The sequence below is a fragment of the Trachemys scripta genome, chromosome 16 (genome assembly GCF_013100865.1).
Source record: "Trachemys scripta elegans isolate TJP31775 chromosome 16, CAS_Tse_1.0, whole genome shotgun sequence".
NCBI classification, from domain to species: Eukaryota; Metazoa; Chordata; order Testudines; family Emydidae; genus Trachemys; species Trachemys scripta.
This window is the reverse complement of record NC_048313.1, coordinates 28,942,665-28,962,717: the sequence shown is the minus strand read 5'-3', so window position 1 is coordinate 28,962,717 and position 20,053 is coordinate 28,942,665. Positions and strand designations below refer to the sequence as shown.

Here is a 20,053-nt window from a genome sequence, read left to right as displayed (position 1 = left end):
CTTTCACAGCGGAAGCCGTAAAGTGCCCAGCCGCCACAAATGGCGGAGAATTAAGCTGTTGATTTATTGGGTGTTTTTCTCCTAACCTGGTGTTTGTGTGAGAAGCCGACTGTGCTGAACTCCCAGCCTCCCCACTCTAACCAGTAGACACCCCTCCCCTCCCAGATCCGGGGAGAGAACCCAGGAGTCCTGGCTCCCAGCACGCTGCTCTAACCACTAGACCCCACTCCCCTCCCAGAGCCGGGAAGAGAACCCAGGAGTCCTGGCTCCCAGCACCCTGCTCTAACCACTAGACCCCACTCCCCTCCCAGAGCCAGGAGTGGAGTGAGATGCAGACAGGCAGTAGCAGGTGGTATTTGTCTGTGGGTAGTCAGTGTGGGGGAGTGTGTGTGTGTGTTGGGGGACGTTTGTTTGTGGCGGCTGTTTTCTTCATGTGCACCTGGGGTGAGGGGGGCAGGTTTGTGTGTCTCCTACATGTGTGGGAATGTTTGTGGCTGTGTGTGTGGGCATCTCTGTGACTGTGTGCGCTTGGGTCTGCGGGGTGCATCTGTGTGTGTTTGGGTGTGTCTCTGGGTGTGTATTTTGGGTTGTAGGTCCATGCATACACGTGTGTGTGTGTTTTGGGTTGTTTGTGCATGTGTGCGTGAGTATGTGGGGTTGTGTGCGTGTTTGTATGTCTATGTGTTTGGGATTATGAGTTGGTGTGTGTGTGTGTTTTGGGTTGTTTGTGCGTGTGAATGTCTGTGTGGGGTTGTGTCTGTGTCTTTGTGTTTGGGGTTGTTTCTATATTTCTGTGGGTTTGGAGTTATATCTCTGCGTTTGGGCTTGTCTGTGTGTCTATGTGGTTGGGGTTGTGTGTCTGTGTGGTTGGGGTTGTGTGTATTTGTGTCTGTGTAGTTGGGGGGGGTCTCTGTGTGGTTGGGGATGTGTGTGGTTGTGGGGGTGTCTGTCTGTGGTTGGGGATGTGTGTGTCTAGACTGTGTGTGTGCGCAAGTCTGTCTGTGACAATGATGACATCACATTCCTCTCATCTCCCTCCCCCCCCGCCCCCGCCGCTCCCCATCTCTCCGACTCAGCTCCCCGGGGTGTCTCAGCTCAGCGATCCCCTGGGGTGGCACCCTGAGGGGCTGAGCAGTGGGGCTGCGGGTTCTGTGCTGTCTATGCAACATTGTGGGGGGGGGAGCTGTGATAGGGGTCAGGGGGGGAAAGTGGGACCCTAGCAGAGGGGGGCTGTGGAGGGGAGGAGGGCTGTGGGGTGGAGGGGGATCCCAGCAGGGGGAGGGGGCTGGGAGGGGAGGATCCCAGCAGGGAAGGCTGTTGGGTGGAGGGGTGGGTGGATCCCAGCGGGGGGGGGGGCTGTGGGGTGAGGGGGGATCCCAGCATAGGGGTGCTGGTGCACAAGAGGGTTCTGCTCAAATTCGGCGCTGGTTCCCTGTGTGGGGTGGGAGGGGATTTCCACTGCATCCGACATAACCTGCGCCCCCCACCAGAGTGACTACTGGCCTGGGACTCCACCCCTGTGTGTGCAGCTTATCTGACCTCCTGTACGCCCCTACCCAGGGCGCTGCCCTAAATTCATTCCCGGTTGACTAGAATGGATCTCCTCCAAAACCAGTCACCTGGGTTGAGTAATTGCCGGGGCAGGAGAATCCACCGGGCCCCTTGGTAACTTCCCCTCCCTGTTCAAACCCTGGCCCCGATTTGCCATCTGAATGGGTCTAGCTCCAACCCCCAGCCGTGGGATCGGGCTCCAACCATCCTCGGCCAGGCTGAGGAGGCCGAGATTAAATATTTGTTCCCCACACGAGACAAATCAAGTCCCCCCTTCACCGTCTTTTTGTTGCACTAAACAGCCGCCGCTGTCCGGCCGCCCAGCTCTGAAGGCAGCGCAGAAGTAAGGGTGGCAATACCGCGACCCCCCTACAACAACCTTGTGACCCCCCCCCATGACCCCTTTTTGGCTCAGGCCCCGCAGTTGGAGAAATGCTGGTCTCCCCCATGAAATCTGTATAGCATAGGGCAATATACAGATTTCACGGGGGAGACCAGAGTTCACGGTCCGTGCCACGTTTTTCACGGTGGTGAATTTGGTAGGGCCCTATCGATTGAGCACTGTCGTCCTTGGGGTCCAGCTGCGGTCGCACCAAGGCCAAACCTAGAGGTGAAATAAACTCTTTGAGATCTGGCCTTACCCCTTTGGGCCGTAGTGCCCGTGTGGTCAGCTGATTCTCCAACGCGACCCCAGATCTTTTCCGGATGCCACGTCCTGGCACCGAGCCCCCACCCAGCCCAAAAGCACGGGCCTTGGTTCCTTGCTCCTGGGTGGAGGACTTTGCCCCCAGCGAGCCTGGTCGCTCTGTCTCAATTTACCGCAGCCTCCATCAGCAGGTCGTTAGTGTTATTGGCGTGGGGTGCTCTGTTTGCTCCCGGGTCATTGATAATAAAAATGGCCAAGAACCCGAACCTGGTGCCCCCACCCCCCATCCCAGAAACACACCCGCTTGAGGAGGGTGCCTGTTTTCAGGGGCATTTGGAGGCCTCTCCGTTAGCTAGTGTGATATACTGTGTGTGTGTTTGTGGGTATGACACTGTGTGTGACACTGTGTGTGTGTGTGTGTGTGTGTGTGTTAGACTGGGTGTGTGTGAGAAAGCGAGACTGTGTGTCTGGGTATGTGAAACTTCACGTGTGTGTGTGAGAGAGAGAGACTGGGTATGTGAAACTGCGTGTGTGTGATTAATTATGTTTGTGTGACACTGCACATGTGATTCGGTGCGTGTGTGTGTGTGTTAGACTGGGTGTGTGTGTGAAAGAGAGAGAGACTATATCTGGGTATGTGAAACTTTGCGTGTGTGTGTAACTGTGTGTGTGTGTGTGTGAGAGAGAGAGAGAGAGAGAGAGAGAGAGATTGTGTCTGGGTATGTGAAACTGCATGTGTGTGACACTATGACAGTGTGACTGTGTGTGACTGATTATGTTTGTGTGACACTGTGTGCACATGTGACTGTGTGTGTGTGAAGGAGAGAGAGACTGTGTCTGGGTATGTGTGACAATACCTGTGTGTGTCTATGTATGACACTGTGTGCATGACTGTGTGTGTGTGTGTGAGAGAGAGAGAGAGAGTGTCCAGGTATGTGAAACTCTGTGACTGCATGTGACGCTGTGTGTGTGCATGAGGAACTGTGAGTCTGGATTTGTGAGATTCTGTGTGTGACTGTGTGTGTGACAGTGCCTTTGTGTGTGTGTCCATGTGTGACATTGTGTGTGTAACTGTGTTTGTGTGACACTGTGTGCGCCTGGGTATGTGAGACTGTGTCTTTGTGTGAGTGTGTATGTGTTGTGTGTGTGACTGTGTGTCCGTGTGTGACAATGTGTGTGTGTCCAGGTACGCGATACTGTGGGTGGCTGTGTTTGCATGATATTGTGTGTCTGGGTACATGCTACTGTGTATGAAACTGTGTGTGTGGGAAACTGAGGATGTCTGTGACACTGTATGTGTCTGTGCACGTGGCATTGTGTGTAATTGTGTACTTAGGTTGTAATTTCTTTAGGGCACATGCCGGCATTTCGGTCTATGGATCTATACAGCACCCCGCACAATGGGGTCTGGTCCCTGCCTGGGGCCGCTGGACAAGACTGCAACAAAAACAATAAATATGTGTTTTTGTGACGTACACACACACCTCACTGTATTCCTGTGTGTGAGACGTGTATGTGATACACTGTGTGTGAGACCTCACGGGCACATGTGGCAGCATGGGTTTGTGTGGGAGCCATTGTGAGTGTGTAGGAGACATGGTGTTGTGACATTCTGTGTGCAGGAGACAGTCTTTGTGTGTGATGCTCTGTGTGTATAGGAGACATCACATGGACATGTCTGCGTGTGAGAGTGTCAGTGTGTGTATGAGCTGCGTGTGTGACACTCTGTGTGTGTATGAGCCAAGTGTGCGTAACACTCAGTGAGTGTATGAGTCATGTGTGTGACACTGTCAGGGTGTGTATGAGCTGTGTGTGTGACACTCTCATTGTATGAGCTGTGTGTGTATGTGACACTGTCGGGATGTGTACAAGCCGGGTGTGTGACACTGTCAGTGTGTGTATGAGCTGCGTGTGTATGTGTGACAGTCAGTATATGTGCAAGCTTTGTGTGTGTGTGACACTGTCAGTGTGTGTGTGAGCCGCATATGTGTGACAGTCAGTATGTGTGCAAGTCGTGTGTGTGTGTGTGTGACAGGGTATGTATGAGCTGTGTGTGTGCCAGCCATGTGTGTGTGACACTGTCAGTGTATGTGCAAGCCGTGTGTATGTGTATGAAACTGTCAGTGTGTTTATGAGCCATGTGTGTACCTGACACTGTCAGGGTGTGTGTGAGCCATGTGGGTATGTGACAGTCAGTGTGCGTATGAGCTGTGTGTGTGACAGTGTGTGTGCAAGCCATGTGTGTATCTGACACTGTCAGGGTGTGTGCGAGCCATGTGGGTATGTGACAGTCGGTGTGCGTATGAGCTGTGTGTGCGAGCTGTGTGTGTATGTGACACTGTCAGGGTGTGTGCAAGCTGTGTGTGTGATAGTCAGGGTGTGTGCGAGCCGTGTGTGTATGTGACACTGTCAGGGTGTGTGCGAGCCATTTGTGTGTGTGTGTGTCCCATTGTGTATGTGACACTGTACGTGTTTGCGCATGACACCTCTACCCAGCCCTTTTTCCCCACCTTGGCTTGGGGAATCCCCTGTCAGCTCCCCCCACACCCTGCACCCCCAAACTCCACCCTCTCCCCAAAATCCACACACACACACACACACCCTCCCTCCCCATCCCTCTCCCACAGTGCCATACTGCTGTTGAGGCTGGTACCAGGGAGAAGGTAACCATGGAGACGCTCCCCCCCTCCATCTCCTGCATCTCTCCGCCCTCCCCCTCTCCCTTCCTCTCTCCTTTCTTTGGGCTTCTGGCCCTGACGGACAGCTCCCGGGCCCAATCCGCGAGCCCGGCGGCGGGGCGGGGGGGTGTCTGTCCAAGGGGGTGGGTCTTGTCTCCATCAATTCCAGCAGCCGAGCTCCCCAGCCAGGCGGATGCCGAAACCAGCCAGCCTCCCATTGGATTTGATCCTCCTTTTCTTCTCCCCTTCCCCCCCTTCCACTTCCCCGCCCCCCCCACCCCTGGCAAAGTGGGGGGGAAACCCAGACGTCTGCCCGGATCTCCCCCCCCAGTCTTCCTTTCCACCCTGCATCCCACCCTCCCCAATTCTCCTCCTCCCCCCGTCTATTGTTGGCATGGGCATAACCCGCGTCTGATCCGTTCTCTTGCTTGGCCCCTGCCAGCCCTCCGCTGGGCGGATTTTCCCCTTCCCTCCTTCCCCTTGGGGCCCTGAGGCGGAGGAAGGAAGGAAGATGCTTCGGGATGAAAAGCAGGTAGCAGCCGAGGCCAGGCCGGCCCATCTTCCCGGCGATGCGAAGCCGGGGTGCCCTCCGGCCCGGGTCCCCCTCGCCCCTTCGGATGCGTGAAAGCCACCGGGTGTGCCCCCCCTGTCCCGCGCACCTGCCCCATTTCAGGTGGCGTGGCCCGTGCCTGGCTTCCCTCCCCCGGGTCCCCCCTGCTCCCTCCCCGGACCTAGGCCGTCTCCCCGCCGGTGGCCCCCGCCGATCGATGCCCGCCGAGCCCCGACAATGCTAAGGCAGGGGCCCGTCGTCCTGCTGGCCGCCTCCATGTCGTATTTCAACCCGGACAGAGCGTTAGCAGCGCCGCTGGAGAACGGTGAGCACCCGGGCCTGGGCGGCCTCTCTGGAGTCTGGGCACGTGGAGGGGACAGGTCCCCTGGAGGATCCCCCCCTCCGATCCTTCCACTTCTCCATCCCTCCTCTGCTTCCTTCATCCCTTCCGTCACTGTAACCGGCTTACCGTTCCTCCTCAATCCCTTCCTTCGCTCTAACCTGCTTTTCATTCCTCCTTCATCTCTTCCTTCGCTCCCTCCCTCTGCCATCCCCTTCCTCCTCCATCCCTCACCGTCCCTTTCCTCCATCCTCTGTCCCCTTCCTCCTTCATCCCTTCCTTCGCTCCCTCCCTCCGCTGTCCCCTTCTTCCTTCATCCCTTCCATCGCTCCCTATCTCCACCGTCCCCTTCTTCCTCCATCCCTTCCTTCGCTCCCTTCATCCGCTGTCTCCTTCCTTCTCCATCCCTTCCTTCGCTCCCTATCTCCGCCATCCCCTTCCTCCTCCATCCCTTCCTTCGCTCCCTCCATCCGCCGTCCCCTTCCTCCTCCATCCCTTCCTTCGCTCCCTCCCTCCGCCGTCCCCTTCCTCCTCCATCCCTTCCTTCGCTCCCTTCATCCGCCGTACTTCCTCCATCCCTTCCTTCGTTCCCTCCCTCCACTGTCCCCTTCCTCCTTCATCCCTTCCTTCGCTCCCTCCATCCGCTGTACTTCCTCCATCCCTTCCTTCGTTCCCTCCATCCGCCGTCCCCTTCCTCCTTCATCCCTCCACCGTCCCCTTCCTCCTTCATCCCTTCCTTCGCTCCCTTCCTCCACCGTCCCTTTCCTCCTCCATCCCTTCCTTCATTCCTTCCATCCACCGTCCCCTTCTTCCTTCATCCCTCCACCGTCCCCTTCCTCCTTCATCCCTTCCTTCGCTCCCTCCCTCCGCTGTCCCCTTACTCCTCCATCCCTTCCTTCACTCCCTCCATGCTGTGTCCCATTTCTCCTTCCTCAGCTCTATTCCACCTGCTTTCCATTGGACACCACCTGTTTGTGCGCCCTTCCCTTCTGCCGAAACCAACCCCGTCACTTCGAGTGTCGTTTGGGGAGTTGGGTCGGGATGGGGGTTTTCCTCCCCCACAGCTGGGTTGTAAGTTTCTCTCCTTAGGTGGCCGGGCACGTCCCCTCCACACAGCGGATTAGTCAGTCCCGGGCTACTGACATGTATTGTGTGGCTGTAGGAGGGTGGGGGATGGGGTGTTGGGAGTTGGGGCGCTGGGGAGGGGCGCTATGGGTTTTAGGGGGAGGGGAGAGGTCCACATTTCTGGTGGCTGGGCCTGTTGGGCCACTGATCCATGGAGCCCTGGCATGACTAGAGTTTGTGGGGCTTGGGTCTGGTTCCCAGCAAGTTGGTTGAGGGGACGGTCTGGGTCCAGTCCTCGGAGCAGATGTTTGGGGGCAGTTCTGGGCCAAGTTTCAGGAGAGGTAATGGGGTGCAACAGCTGTTGGCTTGATGCCCGGTGGGGTGAGTTGCAGGCAGTGTCTCGGCCTGGTTACTAGTGGGGCAGTTGGGGGTCAAAGCTCAATTCCTACTCAGTGATTTGGGGAGGGGCCTTGGCCCAGTTCCTGATGGGTGAATTCAGAGGAGTCCCCAAATCGTGCATTTGACACGAATTACCATTTCAATTGGGGCTGGACGTTATTTGCCCTATAATGCCCAGAACTGGTCGCTGTTCCGATGGGGTTTTCCTCACAGAGCTCAATCAAGAGAGTCATCTCAGCACCACACAAGGGATCCCTATATTACCAACCCCCATGCCCTGCCCCAGAGGGGCTGCATCTCAGTGCCGGGCAGGTTCTTACTCTCATTTCTCTCTCCCCTAGATGGTCTGTCCCAAGGCCGGTTCCCTCTTGCCCCCCCGTATGCCGTGGTCTTGATCTCCTGTTCGGGTCTCCTGGCCTTCATCTTCCTCCTCCTCACCTGTCTGTGCTGCAAACGGGGCGATGTCGGCTTCAAGGTGAGAGGCGGCTGGGGAGGAGCACAGCTGGGTGTTTGGATTTGTGGTTCCCAGGCCATATGCCTAGAGAGACATAGACCCTAGAATGGATATCCCAGGTCCTCATGCATCCCTGTCCGTCTGCGCCCTGCAGGAGTTCGAGAACCCAGATGGGGAGGAGTATTCAGGGGAATACACGCCACCTGCTGAGGAGACCTCATCGTCCCAGTCCATCCCAGACGTCTACATCCTGCCACTCTCTGAGGTCTCGCTCCCGACTCCCAACCAGCAGATGCCCAAGACAGGTAGGGGAGGAACTGGGTGTGACACATGCCCGGACTGTGGGGATGGGGTGGATTGGAAAACCAGATTCTAGGTTATCAGTGGGAATGGGCTATGTTAGCTTGGTTCTAGGCTAGTCAATGGGGACTGGGTGGCTCTGGTTCTTGGTTAGTCAACGGACAAGGGGAAGTTCTGGTTCTAGACTAGTCTATGTAGGCAGGGAGGTTCTGGTTCTAGGCTAGTCAGTGGGATTGGTGGTACTGGTTCTAAGCTAGTCCATGGGGAGGCACTGGTTCTAGACTACTCAACTGGGATGTGGTGACTCTTGTTTTAGGTAGTTGACAGGGATGAAAAAGCTCTGGTTCTAGGCTAATCAACATGGAAGAGGTGATTCTGGTCAATGGAGATGGACAGACTTTGTTTCCAGGCTAGCCAGTGGGGATGGCGTGACTCTGGAAATAAGGTTATAAGCTACCCAGTGAGAGTCGAGAGACTATTTGTAGACCCACCACTGTGGATAAAATTACTCTAGAAATCAGGATCTAGATCAGCCACTGATGATTTATTAGGTCAAAACTAGACCAGATAAAGGAGCTGAAATGGCTGCAGCCTTGAACTAGCATCTGAGACACGACATTAGATACCACACTCAGGATCAGCAGATAGGACAAAAGACCACAGAACCATGTTCTAGACTACCCAATGAGAATGCAGAGATTCTGGTAACCACATTCAACACTAACCAATGAAGATTCAGAGACTGGAGGTTGGGATCTAGAATAGCCAGTGTAGATGCAGCAAATCAAGAAATCGGGTTCTAGACTAACCAATGAGGCAGCAGTGACACTATGAAGCAGGCTTTAGACTAACCAGATGCTGGAAAGAGGGTCTAGACTAATGATGTTCTAGCTTAGTTATCCTGGATGCAGACACTCTGGAAATCTCTTAATACACAAGTAATATTCTAGACTAACTAGTGTGGACAAAGCAGCTCTGGACACAGTGTTCTAGATTAGTCTATGACACTAGAGTTTCATTAGAAAAAAATGTTCTGAGGCGCAATGACTCTTGCAACCCGATTCTAAACCATTGAGGTTCTAGAGGAGCAAATGCAGATGAAGCCACTCTAGAATGCACGTTCTAGACTAACAATTGAGGTGCCTGTTCCATTAGAAGCCGTGTTCTAGATGACCCAACGGGGATGCAGTTACTCTGGGAACGTGGTTCTAGATTTGCCAGTGATTCTAGAAGCCACATTGTGAATGAGCTGATGGCCCAGCTTCCTGGGGGGGGCCTGAAGGAGTATTGCAACCTCCTGGTCCCAACCCCTTTCCTGCTGGGAGGAGGGATAGGATGAAGGTGGGTAGGGAGCCATCACGGGAGCTCCCTTCTCCCTGGTGGAGCTGCTGGCAGGGTTCAACCCCCTCCTCACCCTCCTGTGTCCCCTTCCAGACCTAGTGAAGCATCTGGGCTTGAGCCGGCAGCACCTCAGCTACCTGCAGGAGATCGGGAACGGCTGGTTTGGGAAGGTGAGTGTGTCTCCCCTGCCACTTCGCTATCTGCCGCCCCGGCCTCTACAGATGTCACATCCAGGGAGTGCCTGCTCCCACCCGTTCCCAGAGCAGGGACTGGCTGGCTCAGGGGGGCAGGGAATGGGGCACGGGCCTTTCCCCTCTAGGAGGTGCCGGCTCCCATCCGACCCCAGGGCAGGGACTGGCTGGCTCAGGGGGGTGGGGAATGCGGCAAAGGGCCTTTCCCCTCTAGTGACAGGGAGCTGTTCTCATCTGACACCCCAATTTGTGGCCCCCGTGTGAAACAAGTTTGCTGGGTCTCTGCAGCCCCCGTGCCAGAGAGGCCGAGGGCTGGAGGGGCTTCAGAGACTGCACTCCAATCTGCCCTCTGACGGGGGGTCCCCAGCACAGGTGGAGGCATGGGGGGAGCATGGGGACCCATTGGGGCACAGACCCTGCGGTATGGCTGTCAGCTCTGTCTCCTAGGTGATCCTTGGGGAGGTCTTCTCAGACTTCACCCCAGCCCAGGTGGTGGTGAAGGAGCTCCGGGTCAGCGCTGGACCCCTGGAGCAGAGGAAGTTCCTGTCAGAGGCTCAGCCCTATCGGTAATTAGGGGATGGGGGCGCCCCAGAAGTGCATCTCAGCACTGGGCGAGGGGTCCCTGTATACCCAGCCCCCATGCCCCACCCCAGAGGTGGCTGCATCTGAGCACCAGGCGAGGAGTCCCCGTATATCCAGCCCTCGTGCCCCACCCCAGAATCAGCCGCATCTCAGCATCCTTAAAGCACAAAGATAAGAGGAGGAAACGCAGTGGCGTGAAAGCAGCCCACGGTGGTCCTACTTGGACCCAGATGTACTGAGATTGCGGGCGGGGCTTGCCACACCCGTGTTTAAAGCCACAGGGTCGAGATAAAAGTCCCACAGCTAAAAATCACCCCCCTCCGCCTGACCCCTCCTTCCCCAGCCTGGCAGTACGGGAGGATCTGGGAAGGGACTGAGGCCGGACGGGATTTGGGGGATCTAGTCACTGGGATCGTCCCCCACTCCTCCCCGCTGAGGATCCCACAGCGTCTTCCAGCCGTTCGGGAAACTTCCTGCCCCTTGCGGAAAGGGCAGGAGCCTCCCCCCCAATGTTGCGGAGGGGGAAATCGAGGCACACAGGGGTGGGGCTTGCCCAGACCAAGTCATTTTCAGAGCTGCCGAGAGAACCCAGGAGTCCTGACTCCCAGCCCCCTCCCCACTCTAACCACCACATAGAATGCTGGGATAGAACCCAGGCGTCCGGGTGCTGCTGTGGCCATGAGGAATGACAGTGCTTTCTCTCTCTCTCCTCCCCCCCCCCCGCTTTGAAGAAGCCTTCAGCACCCCAACATCCTGCAGTGTCTGGGGCTGTGCACGGAGACCATCCCCTTCTTGCTCATCATGGAGTTCTGCCAGCTGGTGAGCGCGGGCGGGGGCTGCCGTGGGGATGGGGGGGAGCGCTGCCCCCTAGTGGCTGGGCTCAGAACTGCTCTGTGTGTGTGTGTCCTGCTGCTCCCTGGTGGCTGGGTTTAGAACTGCCGTGTGTGTGTGTGTGTGTATGTGTGTGAGTGTCCTGCTGCCCCCTGATGGCTGGGATCAGAATTCCCCACTGTGTGTGTGTCCGAAAAGGGGAGTGTGCCCTCTCCTGAGAGCAGCGCACACTGCTGACCTGTGTGTCATAGCCCCATAATGCCGGAAGCTGGGTGGGGAGTCTCCACTCCACCAGCTGCCGTGGCTGGTGCTAACGAAGCTGGGGGCTCCGACGTTGCTCCCGATTGCTGGAGGGGTACAGTGGCCCCTGCGGGGTCCCCGGTGCCCCCATCCGTGCCCCGGCCTGCCTGACCTCCCTCCCCCCCATCCCTCCCCCGTCGCCCCAGGGCGACTTGAAGCGCTACCTGCGAGCCCAGTGCCAGGCAGACGGGCTGACCCCCGACCTGCTGACCCGCGACCTCGGCACGCTGCAGCGCATGGCCTATGAGCTCACCCTCGGGCTGCTGCACCTGCACAAGAACAACTACATCCACAGGTGAGCGCCCGGACGCCTGGGTTCTCTCCCGGCCGCGAGAGGGGAGGGGATTCGGGGGGTTAGAGCCAGGAGGGGGGGCTGGGCGCCAGGACTCCTGGGTTCTATCCCACCTCCGCTAGGGGAGGCGGATCTAGTGGTTAGAGCAGGGAGGCCTGGGGGCCAGGACTCCTGGGTTCTTGCCCACCTGTGGAAGGGGAGGGGGATGGCGGGGTTAGAGCGGGGGTGTCTGGGAGGCAGAGCTCTCCCCAGGGCAGGTGGGACACAGACGGGGTGTCCCATGGGGATGCTGACTGGGGTCTCCCCACGTTCCCCCACAGCGACCTGGCCCTGCGGAATTGTCTGCTGACCTCCGACCTCACCGTCCGTGTCGGCGACTATGGCCTCTCGCACAACAACTACAAGGTGAGAGCCCTGGGGTGGCGGTGGGGCATGGGGCCTTTCCCCTCTAGGGGGCGTCGGCTCCCACCCGGCCTCAGGGCAGGGACTGGCTGGCTCAGGGGACGGGGAATGAGACATGGGGCCTTTCCCCTCTAGGGGGCATCAGCTCCCACCCGGCCCCAGGGCAGGGACTGGCTGGCTCTGGGGACGGGGAATGGGACACGGGGCCTTTCCCCTCTAGGGGGCGCCAGCTCCCATCCGGCCCCAGGGCAGGGACTGGCTGGCTCTGGGGACTCGGGGGCGGGGCGGGGGGGTTTCCTGCCCAGTGCTGACCCCTCCCCCCCGCGCAGGAGGATTATTACATCACCCCCGACCGGCTGTGGATACCGCTGCGCTGGGTGGCGCCGGAGCTGCTGGACGAAGTTCACGGGACGCTCGTGGTGGTGGATCAGAGCAAGGAGAGCAACGTCTGGTGAGTCCCGCACTGTGTCCTGGTGCCTTCTGCACCCTGCTAAGCCCCCGGGCAGCCGGGACCGCCCCCAGCCTCAGGGGGAAGCTTTGGGGGGATCGCTGTCCCAGAGCTACCTGTTCTACATGGCTGTTAACCAGCCCCCGCACCCACACCAGATGGGCCGCGTCCCAGCATCGGGCGAGGAGTCCCTGTATACCCAGCCCCACCCCAGAGGTGGCTGCATCTCAGGGCCGGGCAAGGGTCCCTGCACTCACCCCGTAACCCTGCTCTGCCCAGGTCCCTGGGGGTGACGATGTGGGAGCTGTTTGAATTCGGCAGCCAGCCCTACCGGCACCTGTCGGACGAGGAGGTTCTCGCCTTCGTCATCAAAGAGCAGCAGATGAAGCTGGCCAAGCCGCGTCTGAAGCTGCCCTACTCTGACTACTGGTGAGTGCTGGGTCCCTGCCCCACAGCTGCCCCACCTCCCCGGCAGGTCCCAGTGGGGAGCTGGCTGGCCACGACCCTAGCCTTGTTAAGGCCTGAGGACCACCGGAGTCGGTGTGCACCTGACGGGCTCTTCCATCGCTCACAGCGGCAGGTGGTTCCTGGCTGGGCTGTCACTGGGGCCCGTCACTGCTCCTTTTCTCCCATTTGTCTTGTCCTGCTTTGCTCTGTGTCTCCGGCTGTTCTCTTCTGACTGTTCTTCTTTCTCTCTGACTGTTGTTTTCCAACTGGTCCTCTGCCTCCCTCTCTCTGAGTGTTTTTTTCTGACTGTTCTTCCGTTTCCGACTGTTTTTCTGTCTCTACAGATGTTATTTTCTACTTTTCTTGGGGTTTTTTTCTGGCTGTTCTTCTGTCTCTGGCTGTGTTTTCCCCTCTTGCTCTTTCTGACTTCTGTTTCTCCAGCTGATGCTTCTGACTGTTCTTCTCTGTCTCTTTGGCTGTTATTTTCGGACTGTTTTTTTCTGTCTCTCTTGATTTTTTCTGTCTTCTGTCACCAACTGGTCTTCTGTCTCTACAGCTGTTATTTTCTTACTGTTCTTCTGCCTCTCTGTCCAGCTGTTCTCTCTGGCTGTTATTTCCTGACTGTTTTCTCTCTCTCCAGCAGTTCTTCTGTCTCTCTCTGACAGGCTGTTTTTTCCCCCCCGACTGTTCGTCTGTCTCTCTCTGAGTTTTTTTTCTGGATGTTCTTCTGCCTCTTTCTGACAGTTCTTCTGTATCTTTGGCTGTTACTTTCTGACTGTTCTGTCTGTTTACCGATTGTTCTGTCTCTTTCTGGCAGTTGTTTTCAGACTGTTCTTTCACCTCTCTCCAGCTGTTTCTCTGTCTCTCCGGCTGTTGTTTTCTGCTGGTCCTTCTGTGTCTCTCTGGCTGTTCTTCAGTCTCTACAGCTGGCTTATTCCCGACACTTGTCTCTATCTCTCTGGTGGTTATTCCACCTCTCCAGCTGTTCTTTTTCCGACTGTTGTTCTCTGACTGTTCTGTCCCTCCCTGCCCTGACCGCCCCCTCTCCCTGCCATTGCAGGTACGAGGTGATGCAGTCATGCTGGCTGCCGGCGCCACAGCGCCCCACACTGGAGGAGCTGCACCTGCAGCTGACCTACCTGCTGACGGAGCGCTGCCACGCACAGGCGGAGGAAAGTTTTGAGTGGCGCTGGAACGCCCTGAAGCCCAAGCGCTCGCCGGCCGCCTCCCCCCCACGCCGGCGCCGCTCGGAGGAGATCTCGGCCTACCCGCTGCTGGATGGCTTCCAGGGAGCTGATCTGGACGACGTCCTCACTGTCACCGAGAGCAGCCGGGGGCTCAACTTCGAGTACATGTGGGAGAAGGCCCGGCTGGGGCGCTGGAAGGCCGGCCCGGCCCCCGGGGCCACCCCCTCCAGCAATGGCGGCCTGGCCGTGCCCGGCACCAACCCCTTCTACGAGGCCCCAGCACGGCAGAGCCTGGAGACACCCAGCGTGGTCCCAGTGATTAGCGCCCGCAGCCCCTCGGTCAGCAGCGAGTACTACATCCGGCTGGAGGAGCACGGTGAGGGGGAAGGGCCCGAGGGCACCGTCGGCACCCCCAGCCCCGTCTACGAGCGCCAATACGGGGTGCCCGGCTCCCCGCCGGAGCCCCTCTTCCCTTCCGACTGGGACCCCATCGAAGAGGTCCGGGGCAGCCCCCCGCCCCCGGCCCACCACCACCTCCCCCACCTCCTGCCGGAGGGGCCGGCCAGCTGGGCCCCCGGTGCCACCAACCCCTTCATCTCGGTGTCCCGGGAGCCAGCCCGGCGCAGCGCCAACCCCTTCCGGGCTGAGATCCAGGAGACCTCGCTGACGGATCCGGCGCCGGGGGGCATCTTCCTGGGGGAGTCCCTGCTCCACGTGTACCAGGAGCTGGAGGAGCAACAGCGTGGCTGGGACTGCGAGGGGCTGGAGGAGCGGGGGGCCGGGGAGACGCTGGCGGGGGACCCCTCGGAGTTCCGCCCCTCGCCCCCCTGGGACCGGGAGCCCTCCCTGATGGAGGAGCAGAGCTCGGCCGGCAGCACGGACGGGGAGGACGCCAGCAGCGGCGGGGACGGGCGCCGCAACCCCCTGCTCTGCCCGCTCTGCAGCCGGGGCGGGCGCTGCCGCTGCGCCCCGGGCCGGGGGGAGGTTGTGAGTGGCTGGAGCAACCACGCCCCCATCCCCCGGCCCCACCGCGACAGCTACGGCACCGAGGACGACTCCTCCCTCAAGGTGGAGCGGGGCTCCCTGTCCGACTGCCCCATCCTGTTGGGAGAGGGCCCCCCCGGGGCTGGAGAGGGCGGGGCCGGGCCGCTCGCCCCACCCCCTTTGGCCGGGGTGCCGCCCCCTCCCTCGGCGTTCTACGACCCACTGATGGGCACGGCCGTGGTGAGCTACGAACTCCAGGACTACCCCAAGCGGGGGGTGGCCGGGCGGCCGCCGGGCTCGCCCTTCCCCGGCCTGACCGCCGCCTGCTGCAGCGTCATCGTGCCGGTGGAGATCCCGCCCCTGGCCACGCTGGCGGAGAGCGCCGACGAGGAGACCATCGCCATCGTGCCCGAGGCCGCAGACGGCTTCGCGGCCAGGCCGGAGATTGGCCCAGTCCCAGTGGGCCGGCGGAGGGGCCCGCTGGACTCCGGGGACTCGCTGGACCTCCCCTCCAACACCAGCTCCTCCGAGGGCTGCAGCCCGGCCTCCCGCTTCTCCTCGCCGGGCCAGAAGTTCCCCGACAGCGGCTACGAGACGGAGAGCACCTTCTCCCCGGAGCTCCTCGTCCGGGAGCCCGAGGAGGAAGAGGACGGGGAGCTGCCCGGGCAAGGGGATGCCGCCCAGCTGCCCCCCACACCCATCTCGGAGTCCACCAGCGACCTGACACTGTCGGAGGAGACGCCGGGGGCCGAGGAGGAAGCGGGCACAGGGCGGGGGCTGGCCACGACCCACCGGGACTCGGCCTATTTTTCGGACGGCGAGGCGGGGGGGGGGCCGGGGGGAGGAGGAGGAGCCGGCGGCGGGGCAGGGCGGGGGGCAGCCGGCACCGGCCAAGTTGGAGGCCGGCTTCGTGGTGCAGGTGTCCAAGGAGCAGCTGCTGGTGTCGCTGCGGGAGAACATCACCCGCAACCTGCTCTGCAACCACCGGGACCTGGGGACCCCGGCGTCCGGGGCCCCAGCTGCCAAGGAGGAGGCTGTGATCCGGCTCTGGGCCCTGGAGCCCGAGGGGGCCCGGGGCGCTGGAGACGAGCAGGAAGGGGGCGGCGGGGAGGTGGCAGATGGGCCGCCCCAGGAAGAGGAGGAGGGGGCAGAGAGCGAGGAAGGGCAGCTGGACGGCCAGGGGGTGCCGGAGCCGAGCGGGGAGGCCCCTGTCCCCAGCCCCGAGGGGGCCAACCCAGCCTCTGAACAGCCGCAGCCCCACCTGGACTTCAGCACGGCAGGGAGCCCAGGCAGCGAGGACATCAAAGGTAGGGAGATGCCAGGGGTCGGGGGTGCCATCGGAGGGAGGGGGCAGAGACCGTCTGGGGGGAGGGGGCAGAGACCGTCTGGGGGGAGGGGGAGCCGTCTGGGGGAAGGATTGGGGACCAACTGGGAGGAGGGGGAGCCATCTGGGGAAGAGTTGGGGACCATCTGGGGAGAGGAGGGGCTGTCGGAAGGACAGGAGAGGGATCGTCCAGGGGGAGGGGTACCCTCTGTGGGACAGAGGAAGGGACATGTGGGGGGATGGACAGAGGGATGGATGGAGGACTGGGGGTGGATGGACCGAGGATAGGGAGGGCAGTGGGGACAGTGGCAGGGATGGATGGAGGATGGGGGTGGGGACGGATGGAGGCCAGAAGGTTGGGGGGAGGGGATGGAGGGATGGATGGAGACCGGGAGATGTGTGTGGGAGGGGTGGACGGAGGGATGGATGGAGGACTGGGGATGTGGGGGGATGGACAGAGGACTGGAGGTGGATGGACAGAGGATAGGGGTGCGGTGGGGACAGTGGCAGGAATGGATGGAGCATGTGGGTGGGGAAGGGTGGAGGCCGGGAGATGGGGGGGATGGATGGACAGAGGATGGGGGGGAGACGGGGACGGCGGCAGGGATGGGGGACAGGGGTGATCACCCCCTCTGACCCTTGAACTTTCACCTCCACCCTTCTCTCCCTTTGCCTCTCTACCCTGACCTTTACCCCCCCATTCTCTCCCCCATCCCGTCCCCGCCTGCAGCCAAGGTCTCGCGCCTGTCGCTGGCGCTGCCCCCACTGAGCCTGCAGCCCTTCACCGGCCCGGGGGGGGCGGAAGGGCTGTGGGGGGCTGGCGCCGGAGGAGGAAGGGGCCGGGCGGGGGGCGCCGGGGCCGGGCGAGGAGGAGGAGGATGAGGAGGCACCGGGTGTCGGGGGCGTCCCCATTGTGGTCAGCGACTCGGATGATGGGCGCAACCTGCGCGGGCTGCTCAAGTCTCCGCGCTCGGCCGAGGAGGCTGCCGAGCTGGACCGGAAACGCAAGATGGTGTCCTTCTTCGACGACGTTACCGTCTACCTCTTCGACCAGGTGAGGGCGGGACCTGGGGCGGGGCCTGTGGGATGGGGGCGGGGCCTGAGGGATGGGTCAAGGCCCAGGAACGGGGAATGGAAACGTAAGATGGTGACCTTCTTCAACGACGTTACCGTCTACCACTTCGACCAGGTGAGGGCGGGGCCTGGGGCGGGGCCTGCGGGATGGGATGGGGCCTGGGGGATGGGGCAGGCACCAGGGGACAGGGGGTGGACCAGAACCGCAAGGTCGTGTCCTTGTTTGATGGCATCACCGTCTACCTCTTTGAACAGGTGAGGGTGGGGACTGGGGGACAAGGGCGGGGCCTGGGGGATGGAGGGCGGGGCCAAGACAGCAGGGGGTGGAGTCTGGTGTAGGAAGGCGGGGACAAAGAATAGGGAGGCACCCAGGGTGTGGGGGTGATGGGAAGGGGGTGGGGCCAGGCCAGGGGGGCGGGGCCAACACACTAATTCTCCCCCATCTGCTCCTAGGAGACGCCCACCAACGAGCTGAGCTCGCAGAGCGGCCCAGAGGGCGAGGGCGGCACCACCCAGGGCCCCGCGGGGCAGCCTGCCCTCGAGGCCTTCCCACCCGCCGACGGATTCAGTGAGCCCCATGCCACGGGGGGTGGGAGTGGCTACCGGGGGGTGGGCAGGGCCAAGCCATCACCAATTATTTCATGGGCTCGTTTGCATATTTTAAAATGCTCGTTTGCATACACCATAAACAGCAGCTGCTGGTTGACGCCCCCTTGCCGTGGTGCCCCAAGGTGCGGGGAGGAGGGAGCTGAGCCAGAGGGAGGTGGGGGCTCAAGAGGAGATGGGAGGGGCTAGATACAAGCCAGATATCCCCAGGGCAAGGGGGTGTTGGCTGTGCCGACCAGTGGGGGAAGGGGCATTGGCAGTGGGGTGGGGCTGGCCACGCCCCCTCTCACCCTCCCCCTGCCCCCAGGCGGCAGCTTCGAATGGGACGACGACTTCCCACTGATGGCCCAGAACCCGTCCTTCGTCTCAATGGTGACGGACCCCAGCTCGGGGGCCCCCCCCGACGCCGCCCCCCGCGCTGCTCCCGGCCAAAGGGGCGGAGCCCAGCCTGATGGACGCCCTGCGCTTCTCCCGCTTCACCGTCTCCCCCGCCCTCGAGCCCCACCTGGCCGCCCGCGAGACCGAGCTGGTGCCCACAGCCAGTGAGTGAGACGGGAGACCAGGGTGATGGGCCCTGATCCGGGGGCAGGGAGGAGGCAGGATACCAGGGTAGATGGGCCCATGGGGTTGATCTGGGGGCAGGGAGGAGGCAGGATACCAGGGTGATGGGCCCATGGAGCTGATCTGGGGGCAGGGAGGAGGCAGGATACCAGGGTAGATGGGTCCATGGGGTTGATCTGGGGGCAGGGGACTGGGGTGATGGGTCCATGGGGCTGATCCAGGTCTTTTTGCTCTGTCTTTCTGCTCCTCTCTCCTTCTCTTCCAGACCCCATTGAGAACTGAGGCGGGGACCTGCCCCCAGCAATCAGGGACTCCACGGGATAGCGCTGGGCCATTGCCGCCCCCCCCCCCCCCCCCCCCCCCCCCCGTGCCCCTCTCTGCCCCCTTCCCCCCACGCGGGAGTTTGCTGTCAAAACTGTCTTGTGCCAAATCCAACCTCAAGGGGCAGCGAGCTATGTATCGGGATGGGGGGCTGGGATTGGTCCCCCTACCGGTTTAACTCTGTGTCTCAAACAAAGGGGGGGAACGCCCCGTAACTCATCAGCAATGGGGGGCTCCCCCAACCAGCCTTGCCCCCCCGCTGTGGAATGTAGCTGCCACCCGCTTCCCCCTCTTGGCACCAGATGCCGCCTGACGGATGGACAGATGGAGAAGGGGGGGCATCGTTATACAGACACCTTTGTGCCCACCCCCCAGGATGTGCACTGAGGATGGAGCCCCCACCACCTGCAGCTGGCGATCAGCTGGGGCCCCGGGATTCAGCAGGGAGGGGGAATGAAGGTGGGCGGGGGACAGGAAGAAGGTTTGTCTAAAAGGTCTGACGCTCACTGGTTGGTACTGGGGGCCGAGCGGAGACCCTGGGCTGGTGCAGCTGCTGGGTTATTACCGGCACTGGAGGGGGGGCATCACTAGTTTATACTGGGAACCTGATGGAGTCGGGGGGGGGGTTTACAGAGCCTGTTGCAGGGGAGGGTCACTGGGTGTATTTTCTAGTCCTGGGGGCCCACCCCCTGCCTTTGGCCCATTGGGGTTGCATGGGGTTAAGCAAGGGGCCTTTCCCCTCTAGGGATCACCAGCTCCCATCCGGGCCCAGGATGAGGGACTGGCTCGCTCAGTGGGGCAGGGAATGGAACATAGGGGGCCCATCTACCCAGTATCCTGCCCCCTCCCTCCCAGATCAGACCCATGGGTCCCTCTACCCCAGTCTCCAGCCCCCCTCCCTGCCCCCCTGGATCAGATCCATGGGTCCCTCTACCCTGGTGTCCCGCCCCCTTGCCCAGCCCTATCTAGCCTGTGTCAGAAGTGGGCCTGGATTTCACCGGCATCCTCCAGCACACGTTTCTGGATCAGTTTGTCATTAAGGGGGGGGGGGAATCCACCTGCCCCCCCCAAGAACCAAGCCCCTCCCCCCCCCAGGCAGCTGCCAAACAAGGCCAGGTCTGTAAATACGTGGGCACGGGGAGACGTCTGGCGTCTCGCCCGGCGCCGCCTTCGGCCTGC

The 20,053-nt window shown here is 60.8% G+C and overlaps 1 protein-coding gene across 1 annotated transcript; it reads left to right on the top strand.

Annotated features, from left to right (window-relative positions):
- The first annotated feature begins 5,062 nt into the window (after positions 1-5,062).
- Positions 5,063-18,909, top strand: LOC117889036 (serine/threonine-protein kinase LMTK3-like). Its single transcript, XM_034792842.1, is given in 17 exon segments — positions 5,063-5,750; positions 7,571-7,704; positions 7,838-7,988; positions 9,418-9,494; positions 9,963-10,081; positions 10,829-10,916; positions 11,375-11,523; positions 11,841-11,925; positions 12,252-12,373; positions 12,650-12,799; positions 13,878-15,810; positions 15,857-16,295; positions 17,043-17,145; positions 17,147-17,366; positions 17,840-17,954; positions 18,300-18,534; positions 18,819-18,909. Coding segments are annotated over 17 exon segments (4,218 nt in total). The 5' UTR covers positions 5,063-5,662; the 3' UTR covers positions 18,829-18,909.
- Positions 18,910-20,053: the final 1,144 nt, after the last annotated feature.